The sequence below is a fragment of the Ahaetulla prasina genome, chromosome 1 (genome assembly GCF_028640845.1).
Source record: "Ahaetulla prasina isolate Xishuangbanna chromosome 1, ASM2864084v1, whole genome shotgun sequence".
Taxonomy (NCBI): domain Eukaryota; kingdom Metazoa; phylum Chordata; class Lepidosauria; order Squamata; family Colubridae; genus Ahaetulla; species Ahaetulla prasina.
The window spans coordinates 31,725,937-31,742,726 of record NC_080539.1 but is presented as its reverse complement, the minus strand read 5'-3'; the positions used below and the strand labels follow the sequence as shown (position 1 = coordinate 31,742,726).

The 16,790-nt window shown below is 42.3% G+C and overlaps 1 protein-coding gene across 1 annotated transcript in view; it reads left to right on the top strand.

Annotated features, from left to right (window-relative positions):
- The window catches only part of OTOF (otoferlin), a 214,156-nt gene that overhangs the window by 45,602 nt on the left and 151,764 nt on the right, over positions 1–16,790 (top strand). The window contains exon 3 of the mRNA XM_058164751.1: positions 13,173–13,261. Within this exon, the coding sequence (XP_058020734.1) occupies positions 13,173–13,261 (89 nt within the window). The remainder of the gene's footprint in view (positions 1–13,172; positions 13,262–16,790) is intronic.

Here is a 16,790-nt window from a genome sequence, read left to right as displayed (position 1 = left end):
GACTTGTGGACTTCAACTCCCAGAGAATTCTGGGATTTAAAGTCCACAAGTCTTAAAGTTGCCAAGGTTGGAGACCCCTGTTTTAAAGTAACTCCCAGACGTGTAGTTTGTTAGATTTAAATTCCCATGCTGCCTATGGATTAGGGCAGGGGTGTCCAAACTTGGTCCCTTTAAGACTTGTGGACTTCAACTCCCAGAGTCCCTCAGCCAGCAAAGCTGGTTGAGGAACTCTGGGAATTGAAGTCCACAAGTCTTAAAGGGACCAAGTTTGGACACCCCTGGATTAGGGAATTATAGTCAAACACAACTGAATGTAAATAGGATGGAGAAGACTATATTGATCAATTCTGGGCAACTGTATTTGTTAACATGTAATTCTTACTATTGTCTTTTGTTATCTTTCCCATTTCAGATTTAGACGTCGGAGTTTGGGGTGAAATTATTTGGAAAAGGGAAGGGTGGTAGAAAGTGTTGCAATTCTGCTTGTAAGATGTGTAAAGAGCCAAAAGTGGTGGATAAAAATGTGCATAAATGAACCTAGTTTGTTTCACCTGAAGCTTACAAATAAGCTAAAGAGAGCTTCTATAGTATACAGATATTCCTCAACTTACAACCATCCATTTAACAACCATTCAAAGTTATAATTGCACTGAAAAAAGTGAATTACGACTGGTCTTCACACTTATAACACTGCAGCAACCCCATGATCACATGATCAAAATTTGGGCACCGAGCAACCATTTGCAACTTTCTCAGGTGGCTTCTCATAAATAAAATCAAGGAAGGAAGCCATATTTACTTAATGACCACATGATTCACTTAACAACTGCAGTCATTCACTTAACAACTGGGGCAAAAAGGTTGTAAAATCAGGTGTGACTCATTTAATAACCACCTCGCTTAGCAATAGAAATTCTGATCCCAATTATGGTTGTAAATTGGAGGTCTAGCCTGTAATGGTTAAAGTAGGAACAGAGAGACTCAGGTTCAAGTACACCCTTAGCTATGGAAGTTCAGTTTTTGACTTTTGAACTAGTCCTTCTCTCTCAGCATAATCCACTTCGATAGTTATTATGTTCACAAGTGCAGGGAGATCCCTGTGGAAGTCTTCTGAGTGTCAACTCTAAAGCTGACCTGACTGAGGTCATTTTAAGGCTTCAGTGTTGCCACGTTGGAGATAGATGGGGTTTTGTAGCCAAAACAAAACATTTTCTCCTGGGAACCAAGAACATTCACACAGGTTGTCAGACAGAGGAGGAGTGAAGTTACCAGGCAACTGGACGGCACTTTGATTGGACCATGTGACTGACTGATTGGGGAAGGGAGAAAACTTTTACTTTTAATTAGATGAAAATTGCAGGAACACTCAGAGTTGGTTTTCAGCAGGCTGTGCGAATATGATATATCCAAATAAACTATTCTTTGAGGAATCTACCTGCCTCAGAATTTTGTTCATTATGGGCATATTACTTGGAACTCTGACACTGAGCTGTTGAAGAAAAAGTGGGATATACTTAAATCAAATAAATAAATTTTAAAATGAAATGAGTTCACATGCCTAATGAAATGTCCTGAGCTTTTGAAGCGGTTTGCAATTTGAAAAACCATTAACAAAAGTGTATTTTGTGAAAGAACAGTATGCATTATATTAGGAAACAGTGGGCCTTAAGTAGGCATACTGGAAAAATGAAGTACAATATTCTCTTATTCAGGAAGAATATGCATATAATCACGTGCATTTTTCCCTGTTGAGTTTATAAATTGAATTCAGAAGTAGAATTTAGAATCCGATCCTCATTTTGGTGTAAAAGGAAAAGAAGACTCCTCAATGTGCATTCCACTGAGAGTATGCCATTGATCTTGAAACTGGATATACTCACTGAAGTTGACATAATGAAAAGTTCAAGCTTTCTATTACATGGCAAAGCAATGTTTTGATCTCCTTTTAACCTTTCTTTGTAATCACAGCAGGATTATAGCTTGACTTGCAAACAAATATTTGCAGTGACAACAACAGGCTGCAGCTGGTAGATTGCTTTTGACAGCCTTGACTTGACTGTTACTGTGAAGCATGAGAATATAATCTGGGATGGGTGGTGTTTATGAGAATGAAAAAGGCTAACCACCAATTAGGATGGAAGAATGTTGAGTGTCAACTCTAAAGAAGAATGTTGAGAACCAGATGTTTTGAGGCTGGGAAAACAAACTGTCACTCTTAATAGAGTGCAAATAGAGCTGGCAATCCTTATGACCATCATTTAATAAATAAATAAAATAAATTTGTGTTGTAAATGTTGTACCTTGATGAACGTATCTTTTCTTTTATGTACACTGAGAGCATACGCACCAAAACAGATTCCTTGTATGTCCAATCACACTTGGCCAATAAAAAATTCTATTCTATTCTATTCTATTCTATTCTATTCTATTCTATTCTATTCTATTCTATTCTATTCTATTCTATTCTAATAGAATGGCATCAGTTTTTCTGGTATGCACCATCTGGGAAAGGGGTTCAAGTGAATCCTTGAATACATTGCAGCTTCTGCCTGCTGTGTTTCACTGGTACCAAAGTGTGTCATCTTCTCAGTTTTGTTTATTGGCCCTGCTGCCTTCTTCATATTTCATCCCTTCTCTTTTCTCCAGGGATAACCTGTTTTCCTTCCTATAACTCTAGCGCACCTTTTCTAGGCAGGCCTCCCCTCCAACACTTTTACCCATTGTAATCTATAAGGAAACGACCTTGAGAGAAGAGAGCCACAGCCAGGGAGCTATGGGATAAGAGGCACCTTAGCCTGCAAAAGCAATGTAGATGTGGCAAATGTCTTAGAAGGGACCCTCTCTATAATTTTGTTGGCTGTAAAGGCAGTGGGAGTGAAATATACTTTCAGATTTGCAAAATTCTGTAAATGTAACCCTATAATAATGTAATATTAGTTCATTTGTCATGCTTCCTACTGGACTATCTTACTAGACTGCCGTTCATTCATTTGTTTGTTTGTTTGTTCGGTCATTCATTCATGCATTCATTCATTCAATTTCTATGTTGTGGAAATTTAAAAAATGACTCTACTTTTATTTGTTTGGTTTATTTGTAAGCCATCACAGTAAAAGAAAAACTCTCAATGATTGACATAGGAAAAAAATAAGATATAAAATGAACTCCATCCAATCCCTTCTTCAGCAGCACTGCAAGGACAAGAAGAAAAGTAAAATATGTCCAGTCTCTCCAGTAGATACCAAATCAACCCCAAATAGCCATAGATGGTTTTACTTTATGGTTCTATTTTGCCCTGATTGAGGGAGAGATGTCTTCCTGCAGAAAAGCCAAGGAAATCCCAGCTCCTCTCCTGGACATCAACAACATCATCACTTATGGGGTATTTATTTATTATCGTAAGGCTCACTTGGGGGAAAATAAAAAAGTACCACTTCTAAGTTGGAATAGATAAAAAACAGTTTAGGTTTTTCTACAGTAGGCTGATAATAAGACAAAGATGATGTAATGAAAATATATTTTTTAAAAAGAGTTAATGAGGCTAATGGCTAGCAAGACTTTGCCAAAGCATGCTTATACAATGATTAGATGCATGAATCTTACATATCCTGGAATGTAAGAACTTGCTTTCCTCCAGTTCAAGACCATTGGCCTGCCCAACTTTGGCCTGCTCTACAGCAGGGTTGTCAAACACAAGGCCCGGGGGCTGGACCTGGCCCATGGGCTGCCCTGGAAACAGCAAAAGATTGGCCCGCAGTGCTACAGCCAGTGAAAACGGGCTCCTGAGCTCCGTTTTTGGCTGACACAGCCCCCTGCAACCCTCTGCCAGTGAAAATGGAGGTCAGGAGCCCGTTTTCGCTGACAGATCATTTGGGCCACCACAAATGCCCCTGACAGGAGTGACATATAGCTGGGCATGGCCAGGCTGGCCACACTCAGCCTGGCCCCCCAAGGTCAAACACAACCCTGTTGCGGCCCTCAATGAAATCGAGTTTGACACCCCTGATCTACAGTGTTTCAAATGCTTTTTGTCTTCCTGGCTTTTCCTTGAAATCCTATAAACTCAACCTTTTGCATGTGCTACATTTTTATTTGCTTATTTCCTTCAACCAGCAGGTGCTTTGCCAAATCCAGGCAGAGAAAAGTCTTTTCCATTTAAAACCCTATCGTTGAACAAAAAACCCATGTTGTTTTCTTGACAAAAATATTTAAGTAGTTTGACATTGTCTTCCTTTGGAATGTTTTTTGATTTCTCAGCCGGCCTGTAATCTTAAGATTTCCTGCTGGATACTTTTCTGAGTATTAACCAAGCATGACTTTGTTTAGCTTCCAAACCCAGACAAAATTGGCCAGCTGCTGCCACCTGCTGAGGGGCTTTCTCACTCACTGTTACCTTTAAACAAAAAGGCAAAATCTAGATGCTGCTTAATATTGATCTTGGATCTTTCTCAAAGCAATGCAAGTGAGATCTCTTATAAGTGTAGGAAGAACTAGGAATTGAATTTAAAACAGACACTGAACGGATATTGTTCTGAGTCTCTCTCTCTCTCTCTCTCTCTCTCTCTCTCTCTCCCTCCCTCTCTCCCTCATTCTCTCTCCCTCATTCTCTCCCCCTCTCCCTCCTTGCATTTTGTCCAGTGTGATTTAACAGTCAATCCACTCATACCTGTATTATGAAAGAGAAAGTGCAAACAGTTCATAAAAGGGTGGTTGAAAAGACAAAGAGCCTCTTCATGACAAATAATCCAAATACAAGATTGTAACATTTTGCGGGGTTCTGAAAGCCCATGTAGGTATTACTTTTTGAACCCCTCAATCAGATGAGTGATCCTTGTTCTCCAAAATGAGCATCTTCTCCCACCTAATCATACACTCAGGTAGACAGCAGTGTTGATGCTGTCCAAATGGATTGAATTATAGTGCTCTCATTCCCAGCCATCATTCAGACAGAGAGTAAAAAGGACTACTTGCTCTGAAGGATGAGACAGAATTATAAGGAAGCCTTTTGGATACCTTTATCCAAAAGGTAGAAAATAGGAAAAAAATAGAAAATGTAATTTATATATTTATTATTGGCCAAGTGTGATTGGACACACAAGGAACTTGTCTTGGTGCATATGCTCAGTGTACATAAAAGAAAAGATACCTTCATCAAGGTACAATACTTACAACACTTAATGATAGTCATAGGGTACAAATTTAACACTTAATGATACAACACTTAATGATAATCATAGGCTACAATTAAGCAATCAGGAAACAATCAATTACAGTATAAATTGTAAGGACACTAGCAACAAAGTTACAGTCATAAGTGGAAGAAGATGGGTGATGGGAACGATGAGAAGATTAATAGTAGTGCAGATTTAGTAAATAGTTTGACAGTGTTGAGGGAATTATTTGTTTAGCAGAGTGATGGCATTCGGGGAAAAACTGTTCTTGTGTCTAGTTGTTCTGGTGCGGTGCTCTATATCAGAGGTCTCCAAGCTTGGCAACTTTAAGACTTGTGGACTTCAACTCCCAGAGTTCCTCAGCCAACTTTGCTGGCTCAGGAACTCTGGGAGTTGAAGTCCACAAGTCTTAAAGTTGCCCAGGTTGGAGACCCCTGCTCTATAGCATCATTTTGAGGGTAGGTGTTCTGTCCTCCCTCGCCTCCGTCTGAATGATGGCTTAATTAGCCGTCACTATCAGCTCTGGCAGCAGAATAGCCAGCGTCTGCCAAGAACCTCTGTTATCTTCCACGAGGCTGGTGAGTCACCTAGAAACAAACTTCAGCTCTTAATCAGTGGATTTGCCTGTTACAAAGAGACACAGCAGCTCTGGCTGCCTTTTATATCCTGTGGGGTGTGGCTCCATGACTCAGCACTTCCTAGGCCTGCCCCACCCTTGCTTCTGTTGTTCCCTCCTCTCCTGCCTACAAAACCAAGCCTGATTGAGTCAGCTGGGTCTGCAGGTGTGGCCTGGTGGGGGGGGAAGATTCAGGGGATGAAGGCCTCGTTATCTCTTCCACCTGGCCTGTTTCTGGCTCCTGGAGCTGAGCCAGGCAAGCTGGTGCTCCCGAGGTAAGTCCTGATGGTCCTTCCCCCTCACTGTCCAAGTCACTTTCTGGCAGCAGGCCCGGCTCGGGGGGCGCAGACACAACAGTAGGAGTTGAAACAGTTTGTGTCCAGGATGTGAGGTATCTGTAAGTATTTTCAGAGCCTTCTTTTTGATTCGTGCAGTATACAGGTCCTCAATGGAAGTCAGGTTGGTAGCCATTGTTTTTTTTGCAGTTCTGATTATCCTCTGAAGTCTGTGTCTGTCTTGTTGGGTTGCAGAACCAAACCTGACAGTTATAGAGGTGCAGATGACAGATGTTAAGTTCAGGCAATGAAGAGGCAGGAGACCAGTGAGTGACAACAGCTCTTTAGTTTATTGTGACTCCAGCAAGCACAACTGGCAAAAACCCCTCTTTAAATACTCTTTTGGTTGAGGCTTCAACCAATCAGCAACGTGCAATTTTCCCGCCCAAAATTCCCTCTCAAAGTTCAAAATACATTACACTCTTTCCCTCCCAGAACGCTTTGTACCTCTATTTACATAATATTTACATGCTATTTCTCTACGTAGTCACGCAGGTAAACAGGGCGTCTCCTAACTCTTTCTGACCTGCGCAGTTCATTCTCTGGGAGAGAGTCGAGCTGGTCGGAGGGACTGTTTGTTCCTCCCAGCTCCTCCTCTAGGCTGTCCGGCCCTGGATTATTGGCTGAGTCGTTCCTGTTGCCTTCAGGAGGAACCGGTTGGCGTCGCTGGACTTCATCGGAATCAGATAAGTCCTCCGCTCGCCTCAGGTTTGAGTCAGCTGCAGATTCAAACAATTGGTAGTCAGGGCCTGGTTGTTTGGTTTCTAGTTTGTTTGGTATACGTTTTCTTAACTGGTCTATGTGGCGTTTCCATACCCGGCCGTCCTCCATGTCTACTACGTATGATTTGGGTCCGGTTATGCCCAGAATTTCCCCCTTTAACCATGTTGGGCCCTCGCTATAGTTGTGTGCCCATACTGGGTCACCCACTGTCATTTCCCTGGTTTTTCCTTGAATACCCTTGTACCCGTCTGGGGTATAAGTTGGGTTTAGTCGGTCTAGTGGGCACCTGAGTTTCCTGCCCATTAAGAGTTCTGCTGGGCTGCGGCCAGTTGCTACACAAGGGGTCCTATGTTGGACGGCCAGGAAAGTGTCTATTTTCGTTTGCCAGTCACCTGGACTTATCCTAGATAACGCTTCCTTGGTGCTCCGGACGAAACGTTCTGCAAGTTCGTTCGTCGCCGGGTGGAAAGGCGCCGAGAGGACATGTCTGATGCCCTCTCCCGCTAAATACCCCTCAAACTGGTTTGCCGTGAATTGCGGGCCGTTGTCAGAGACTAGGGTGTCGGGCAGGTCGTGTGTTACGAATAGATGCCTTAGGACTGTTATTACTGCTTCGGCCGTTGTGCTTTTCATGAGGATGATTTCTAACCATTTTGAGTAGGCATCTACTACAATTAAAAAGGTCTGCCCATGGAATGGCCCCGCAAAATCTATGTGAATCCTGGACCATGGCCCCTGGGGTTTCTCCCACTCTCTAACTGGGGCTGTAGGGGGTAGCGACCTCGACTCTTGGCAGGATTGGCATTTCCCTACCCTGTCACTGATGTCCTTATCCATTAAGGGCCACCATACATAACTCCTCGCTAAACTCTTCATCCTCACAATCCCTGGGTGGCCCACATGCAACAGTTCCAACACATTTTCGCGTAATTTTTCTGGGATAACTACCCTATCCCCCATAACAGACACCCCTTGAACAGACAGTTCTGATCGTTTTCAAAGTCTTTGAACGCCGCCCAGCGCAGCGGGCCAACCCCTTTGCACCCAACCGATTACAGTCCGTATTGTAATGTCCCTGTAAGATGCCCTAGCCACCTGCTTGGATGTGACTGGGCCAGAGTCCAAAGAGTCAATTAGCAAGATGGGTGTCCCCGGGGTGGGGTCTTCAATTGTCTCTGGTAAAGGGCATCTGCTCAGAGCGTCCGCATGCCCTAAGTCTTTTCCTGGGCGGTGGAGCAATTTGTAGGAGTATGCCGCTAGGAAAATAGTCCATCGGGTCAGCCTGGGAGAAAGTGCCACGGGTGTTGGGCGGTCACCCGCTAAGAGTCCTAGAAGGGGTCTGTGGTCCGTGACTATCTCGAAATCTCGCCCGAACAAGTATTCGTGGAATTTCTTAACCCCGGAGACTATGGCCAACGCTTCCCTATCTAGCTGGCTGTAGTTCCTTTCCGCAGAGGACATCGTCCGGGAATAATACGCTATAGGGGCTTCTGTTCCATTCGGTAACCTATGGCTGAGCACCGCCCCCACCCCATATGGTGAAGCATCGCAAACTAGCACTAGTGGCAACGTGCCATTGTACTGGATGAGGAGGCTATTGCTGAACAAAAGGTTTTTTACCTCCTCAAATGCTCTAGCCTCTTCTCTGCCCCAGGACCACACAGCTTTCTTTGCTAGCAACTTGTGTAGCAGTTCGGCTACTGTTGCTTTATTCTTCAAGAATACCGCATAGAAATTAACAAGCCCCAAGAATGCCTGTAATTCTGTTTTATTTTTTGGGGCTGGGGCCTTTCTAATGGCCCGTACCTTGCTCTCCGTGGGGTGGATCCCTTCCCTGTCTATTCGGTATCCTAGGAATTCTACAGATTTCACCCCAATGTGGCATTTGTTGAGCTTAACTTTAAGCCCAGCAGACCTAAAAATGCCCAACACCTTCCTTAGTTTTACCCCGAGTTCTTCTAAGTTTTCAGCTGATACCAATACATCGTCGAAGTATGGTACCACTCCTGGTAGGCCCTGTAATAATCGCTCCATTAGGTTCTGGAAGAGCCCTGGGGCCACGCTAACTCCGAACTGGAGTCGCGTACATTTGAAAGCCCTGCGGTGCGTGACAATTGTCTGCACCTCAGCCATGCTGCTATCTACAGGTAGCTGCTGGTAGGTTTGGGCCAAATCGAGTTTGGCGAAGACCTGCCCTTGCCCTAATGAGTGCAGCAAATGTTGTACCACTGGAACGGGGTATGCACTTTTCTGCAATGCTTTGTTAAGCGTTGCTTTGTAGTCAGCGCAAATCCGGACCAATCCGTCCGGTTTGACTGGGGTTACTATGGGTGTCTCCCATTTTGCATGATCGACGGGGACTAGTATTCCCTGGCTTACTAGCTTGTCTAATTCTCGGTCAATTTTGGGCTTTAGGGTGAATGGAACCCTCCTAGCCTTTAACCAGATGGGGGCGACTTGGGGGTCAAGGTTGAAAGAAATAGGGTTCCCCACGTACTTGCCCAGGCAATCCTTGAAAACGTCCTCGAACTCTTTCAGTAGTTCGTCTCTGAGGATGACGTCGCTCCTGTGGACCCCGGTCACTCCCATGCCCAAAGCTCGGAACCAGTCCAGCCCTAGCAAGCTCGGTAGAGTTCCGTTTACTATGGTGATTGGCAGGGTCTTTTTGAATTGTCCATATTTGACTTGGACGGATGTGACTCCTCGAACAGGGATCCGATTCCCTTGGTAGTCCTGCACTCTCAGTTTCTGGGTTTGTAGCTGACGTTTTGCGATGGCTGGCAGGTCTCTCACAATGGTGTCCCAGGACATAATTGTGATTGACGACCCTGTGTCTACTTCCATTGGGCACTGCACCCCTTCAATGTAGACTTGGGTAAATATTTTTTTCTCTAGTCGTGTCGATGCGTGGCCCACTCTCACAGTGGTCTGGTTTAACTTCGCGCCCTTTTTAAATGGACCAATCCCGGGCCGCTTCGCTGCTCCCGCGCTCTGATTGGTCGGTTTGAATTTTTGGCGGGAAGGTTGGGGGGCTCGGCAGGCCCGAGCTATGTGTCCTTTTTTTTCACACCGCCGACAAACCGTGTCCTTGAATCTGCAGTTTTGCCGTTGGTGTTGCCCCCCACAACTCACACATTCGTCCCGATCACCTCTCTCCAGCCTCCCGGTGTGGAACACCTCTTCCTCTTCCTCACCTTCCAACTCGGCCTGGACTTCCTCGCTGTGGACCGGTGTAGTCTTTTCCCGGCACCCTGCGCGTTTGGCTTTTGCAAGGTCTCCGCCGCTTTGGTGGACATCTCGTGAGCTCTGGCTTCATCCAGGGCTATCGCTAAAGTCAGGTTGCTTTTAGACAGCAGCCGCCTTTGTAGTCTGATGTCCCTGACCCCACAAATGAGTTGTTCGAGTAAGGAATCCTCCAAATCTCTGTACTCACAGTGGTTTGCGGCTTTCCTCAATGCGGCCATGTACACGCTTATTGATTCGCGCTCTCGCTATACCCGTTGCCTCAACTCGAACCGTTGGACGAACTTTGAGGGTACCGGTGCGTACTGCGCTCAAAGTGTTGTTTGAAGTGTCTGCCACGGTACCGATTGTACCGGCGTTGGCTCTGAGAGTGACTCCGCCGTATCGAAGACCTCTGGACCGCAGTGGCTCAGGAAGTACGCTCGCTTCCGATTATCCGAGACTCCCTGTAGTTCGTTTGCTTCGAGGAAGCACTCGAAACAAGCCATGTACGACCCCCATTTCTCCTTTGCTGGGTCAAATGGCTCTGGCGGCGTGTAGCTGGACATCGCTATTTTCCGCCTTCGAGAACTGGCTGGGTTTTTCGAATTCCTGGTTCCGTCAGCTCTTTTTTCGATCTGACTGCCTCAACATCCCATCCTCGTCGCCAATGTTAAGTTCGGGCAATGAAGAGGCAGGAGACCAGTGAGTGACAACAGCTCTTTGATTTATTGTGACCCCAGCAAGCACAACCGGCAAAAACCCCTCTTTAAATACTCTTTTGGTTGAGGCTTCAACCAATCAGCAACGTGCAATTTTCCCGCCCAAAATTCCCTCTCAAAGTTCAAAATACATTACAACAGACTCAATAATTTCTCTGTAGAACTGGATTAGCAGCTCCTTGGGCAGTTTGAGCTTTCTGAGTTGGCGCAGAAAGAACATTCTTTGTTGTCCTTTTTTGAGGATGTTTTTGATGTTAGCTGTCCATTTTAGATGTCGCAATATGGTAGAACCTAGAAATTTGAAAGTATTGACTTTATCTGAGCAAGGTCATTATTAACAGGGAGATGGGCTTCTATATCCTGCTTATAAAACCTCTCTCCTGGAAAGTTGCATCTGGTCACATTACTATTGCCTTCACAGCACCCAACTTCTTTCATTGTGATGAGTATTCAGTATACGTGATTGCTTCTGGCATTGTTTTTAACCTTGCTTATTTATTGGTTTATAGCCTTGTTGTCTTTTAATTATTTGCTTTAAAGCCCCATTGACATTTTTAATAGAAAGATATTGTAAAACTATAATAATAAATCAAACCATATAAGCAGATGAATAAGCCTGTGTGCCGGGAAAGGATATCCAGGCTATTTTATTTGTCTTTAAATTTATGAGAACTGACCTAGAGTTATATAGAATCATAGCATTGAAAATGGTCGTCAAGTTCAATTCCTCTCACACTGCAGGATTCACTACACCATTTCAAACAAATGACTTCCCAGTCTCTATTTAAAACCTCCAGCAAAATGGAAGAAATCATTCCATAAGCTAACTATTCTACTAATTGACTATTTGTCAGCGTTCCAGAAAAAATCCCAACTCCAAGTAAAAACTCTGAAGCAAGCATTTTTCAAAGTTCTATTTACTAGAATAAGTAAACTGGCACATCTGGGGAAACCCGAATCTGAGAGGTTCAGGTTTTCCCTCAATAAATCAAAAAAAACCAGACCATCCCCTCATTCCTCAGTTGATAACATGCTCCAATCACCATCTGTCCCATCTCGAGACAGCACTCTAACCACTCCAGATGTAGGATCGGCCTGACCTTGACCGACAGGAAGAATGCTTTTATGTCTAAAGACAACCCCTCTACTAAATCCCCCCTCCTAGTTTCCCACAAATGAGAAAGTGACAGCATGGAAGCTTCCGGCCTAATATGGCTTCTAAAGCTGACACTGTTCTTCCTAGTATCTGATCTATGGCCTTGAAATTTCATACCATTAGTTTTAGTCTTACCTTCTGGAGGAAATGAGAATTCATTCAAGAATAAGTTTACAGCATGACAGCTCTTCAGGTATTTGAAGACAGCTAACAATCCTCAACCTTCTCTTCTGCAATAATTATAATTATTATGTATTGTTTATTTGTTAATTGATAACATGCTGTTTCTCATGAAAAGACTCTGTTCAAAAATGTATTTTTAAAAGTTACACCCTGAAAAGGAGCAGCACAGAGCCTTTCTCTTCACTGAAATTGAAATGCCTTGTGAGTAGAAAGTAGAGTTTATGTGAAGAAAACTGTCAATTAGTGTATGGCATGCTGAAAAAACTGTAAGAACAATCCGTGTAGTCTATCATCTTTTTTACCACCGTATAATTAAATGTTTTAAGGAATTCCACAGGCATGTTTCTAACATATATGACAATTAAACAAACAAAAACAATTAATATCTATTAAATTAGACTAATTATAGTCTTAACAAAACTATGTGAAAAAAACTAAGATATTTAAAAGGCAACTCCTCGATCAATTCAGCTTCTTGCATTCTTTATCTATATATCTTTGAAGTTTCTCAGGTTCAGGATAAAGTTTTCCAGCAATGTTGACAATTCAAAAAAGCATAGGGTTCTTCTCAGTGATGGATATTCATCATCTCTGATGATTATGACTTCCAAGCAAACCCAAACATTTTATTTTTTATTCTGAAGAATTCCCATGAGATCTTTCTTGGAGAAAAGAAATCCTAAAGCACTGAATGCTACTTCAATTTTTGAGCCATTTCTCATGATAATTAAGAATTTAATTAAATAATTTAATAATAATTTACTATTTAATTTAATAGTAATTCCAGATAGTAAACTCTAAATCAGAGGTCTTCAAAGTTGGCAGCTTTAAGACTTGTGGACTTCAACTCCCATAATTCTGGGAATTGGTCCACAAGTCTTAAAGCTGCCATGTTTGAAGACCTCTGCTTTAAATGATATATTTTATTTGTATTTTTATAGAAGAGCAACACATACATGGTGCTGAGAAAGCTCAGGGTGGAAATAGGTACCTTGAATATCTAAGAAATGTGTATTAGCATGCCAATTGTCTTCTTGTTTTTGTAGACATTCCGATGGCCCATCGCAAGCAGCATTGATGTCAATGAGATGCTGGAGATTCAGGTGTTTAACTACAGCAAGGTCTTCTCCAACAGGTAAGTGATGCACAATGCTAACTAGGACACATTTGAATCTGTCTTCTTTGACCTATCTTAGAAAGGTGATCCATGGAAGATAGCATTTCTACAGCCATTCTAATATTTTCAGCATTTTGTACCCATATACTGTGTTTTTCAGAGTGTAAGACGCACCTTAGTTTTTGGGGAGGAAAATAAGAAAAAAGCTGATTGGCAGGTGGATTGGCCTCCCGGAATACCCCCAATCAGCTGATCCCAGAGGTGAAAAAAAGCCTCTGAAGCTCTGTTTGGGAGCTTCTTTTCTGAAGCTCCGTTCGCACCCAGATTTTCACCCTCTTTTTCGGAGGAAAAGGTGTGTCTTATACTCCGAAAAATACAGTACATTAGACCTATCACAACACCCTTCTTTAAGAGAAGTGGGAAAACATTTGTATATAGATAGGTGATCTTGAAAACTATGGTATAACATAGCTATACCATAGTTTTGCTACACTGAGAGAATCCAAAGACCTGTTGTGGCACCAAAAGCATTGTGTGTGGTGAGTGATAAGAATGCTGTATTGCAGGCTAATTCTGCCAACTGCCAGCAGTTTGAATCTCACCGGCCCAAGTTTGACTCAGGCTTCCATCCTTCCGAGGTGGGTAAAATGAGGGCCCAGATTGTTGGGGGGAATTTGCTGACTCTGTAAACTTCTCAGAGAGGACTGTAAAGCACCGTGGAGCAGTATATACGTCTAAGTGCTAGTGCTATTGCTATTGCTATTGCTATTGTCTTCCAGCACTTTACCCATTTCATATAATTCAACATTTGCTGCCTAAGCAACCACTTTATCCTGTCTAATGCAGAGAGTACCAGTCCTGACAAATACAATCTGAGTACATATATAATAGGGATGGGTACCTTCTGATAGCTGAAAAATTTACTAAGGCTATCAGTAGCTTACAATTTTACTGGGTTTACAGCAGCGGTTCCCAACCTGTGGGTCGCGACTCCGTTGGGGGTCGAATGACAATTTGCCAGGGGTCGTCTAAGACCATCGGAAATATGGGAAGTATACTTGTGAGTCGAAGAATTGTGCTCCAATGGTTGACTCCACAAGCAGTCACTCCCAATCGCTAGCCTAATCTGGCTTCAGGTGCGATAAACTTAATAGGGGAGGAGTCTCCGCTTTAATGCCTCCATCCTCAAGGCAATAGCAAGCAGTTCAGATTGCTAGCCAATACGGTTTCAGGCGCGATAAATTCAAAAAAACAGTTTGCTACTTTTTTCCCCTTCTGTGGCTGCTGAGGTGCGCTGAGATCGCTGCGAAAATAATTTTACGGTTGAGGTTGCCACATCGTGGGGAATTGTATTAAAGGGGTCACAGCACTATAAAGGTTGAGAACCACTGGTTTACAGTAAAATTATGTTTTTCCAGTCTCAATATCAAACCTTGTGCCAGCGATTTTCAGCAGATGTAACTGGAGGTAACTTTTAAGGCTGTAAAGGTAGAGGTGGGGAACACTTGTGATCCTGGGCCTTAAAAGTCTTAATCCTGATTTGTAATAAACCTGTCAGAATATAATAGGGGGCCTGTTGGATTTGGTTAAAGTATAATATTCCATTATTAATCTTTAGATGAACCTGGACTAAGCCTAATGCTTAGTCCAAACTATAGGACAGTGTAATCCGGTCATCCCTAACTGAACATGGCCTATAACTCTTGCCAAGACACATTTGCTAGGTCAAAATAAAAGTGGAATAGCATTAAAATTGAGAAAATATTTGGGAGATGTGATTTTCTATCTGTAGAAAATTCTAGGATTTCCTATTGCCAGGAGAATCCATTGGGATGTGACAACTAATGGTTTCCATAGTACAGTGTTATTCTGCGACATTTGTAGTACAATGTGAAATCAATTCTCCAGGCAGGATTATGGACCTTCAAATATGGAGGTCAAACAGGCACCAGCATTTGGCTAGAGTAGTTATGGTGGACAGTTATCATACACTTACTCATCTATGTTAATGAATCAGCAGTAATGAGTAGTAGCTATACTTGGGTTTATACAGGAAACTGTTCCAGTTCTATATGAAGATGCTAGGTATAACAAATATTCCTTTCTTGTTCTTTTTCTTGCTGGATCATATTGATTTAAAACCTGTATAGCATGATATACTAGATTAGATGAATTTCACCATGCATAAATAATACAATAACTGGGTTCTTCTGCTGCCCATCGTACACAAAACTAGTAACAACTTGTTTAAACAAAATTATTATTTAAGAAAACACATTAAATAAATGTGATGGTGATTTTGACCAGTTTTCCACAGAATTGCACATAATTTCTAGTATAGGGTGGTACAACATGCAGGAGATTTGGTTAGAGCAAAGTTAATTGTGTAACCTTGAAATAGTAATAATTTACTAACAGAACTAGAAATTTTAACCCTAATTAGACTGTTAATGCAATTTGGATATAACCCTTTTGGAAACTCTGCGTATAAGGATAACTTATCTGTTATGTGTATAGCAGAATAACAGAATTGGAAGGGACCTTGGAGATCTTCTATTCCAACCCCCTGCTCAAGCAGGAAACCCTATACCATTTCAGACAAATGGTTGTCCAATCCTCCATGTTAGAGTACCCACAACTTTTGAAAGCAAGTCATTCCACTGATTAATTGTCCTAACTGTCAGGAAATTTCTTAGTTCTAGGTTGCTTCTCTCCTTGCTTAGTTTCCATCCATTGCTTCTTGTCCTGACTTCTGGTGCTTTGGAGAATAGGTTGACCCCCTCTTCTTTGTGGCAGCCCCTTAGATATTGAAACACTACTATCATATCACCCCAGTCCTTCTTTTCATTAATCTAAATATATTCAATTCCTGCAACCATTCTTCATGTTTTAGCTTGCAGTCCCCTAATCATTTTTGTTGTTCTTCCCTGCATTCTTTCTAGAGTCTTAACATCTTTTTTTATATTGTGGCAATTAAAACTGTATGCAATATTCCAAATGCAGTCTTACCAAGATATTAGATAGTGATATGAACGCTTCGTGTGATCTTGATTCTTTCAGTTTCTTAATGCAGCCTAGAACTGCATCGGCTTTTTTTGGCAACTGCAGCACACTTGCTGGCTCATATTTAAGTGATGATTCCTTTCATAGTTACTACTATTGAACCAGGTACTGCTTATTCTATACCTATGCATCTGGTTTTTCTTGCCTAAATGTAGAACCTTATTTTTCTCACCATTTCAGTAGGGTCTTTATCCATGTAGTTCTAAGTCTACTTCAAACTTATTTCTTGGTTTGAATTCAACCCGTTCTGGAAAATTAAGCTAAACTGCTACAATGAACCCTTTAAGGATTGTGAAAAGGGTATAATTATATTTGAAGCATCAGTCTACAACGAAAGGCACACATTATTAAACCTGGTTGAGTATGGGCTTGCACAGCCATAATTATGCTGACATAGAGGGTCTGTAGCTTTCATGGGTCTATGAAAGGCACTGACATGCTATAAAAAGTATCTCCCTGTTCCCAAAGTTAATTTAAAATGTGA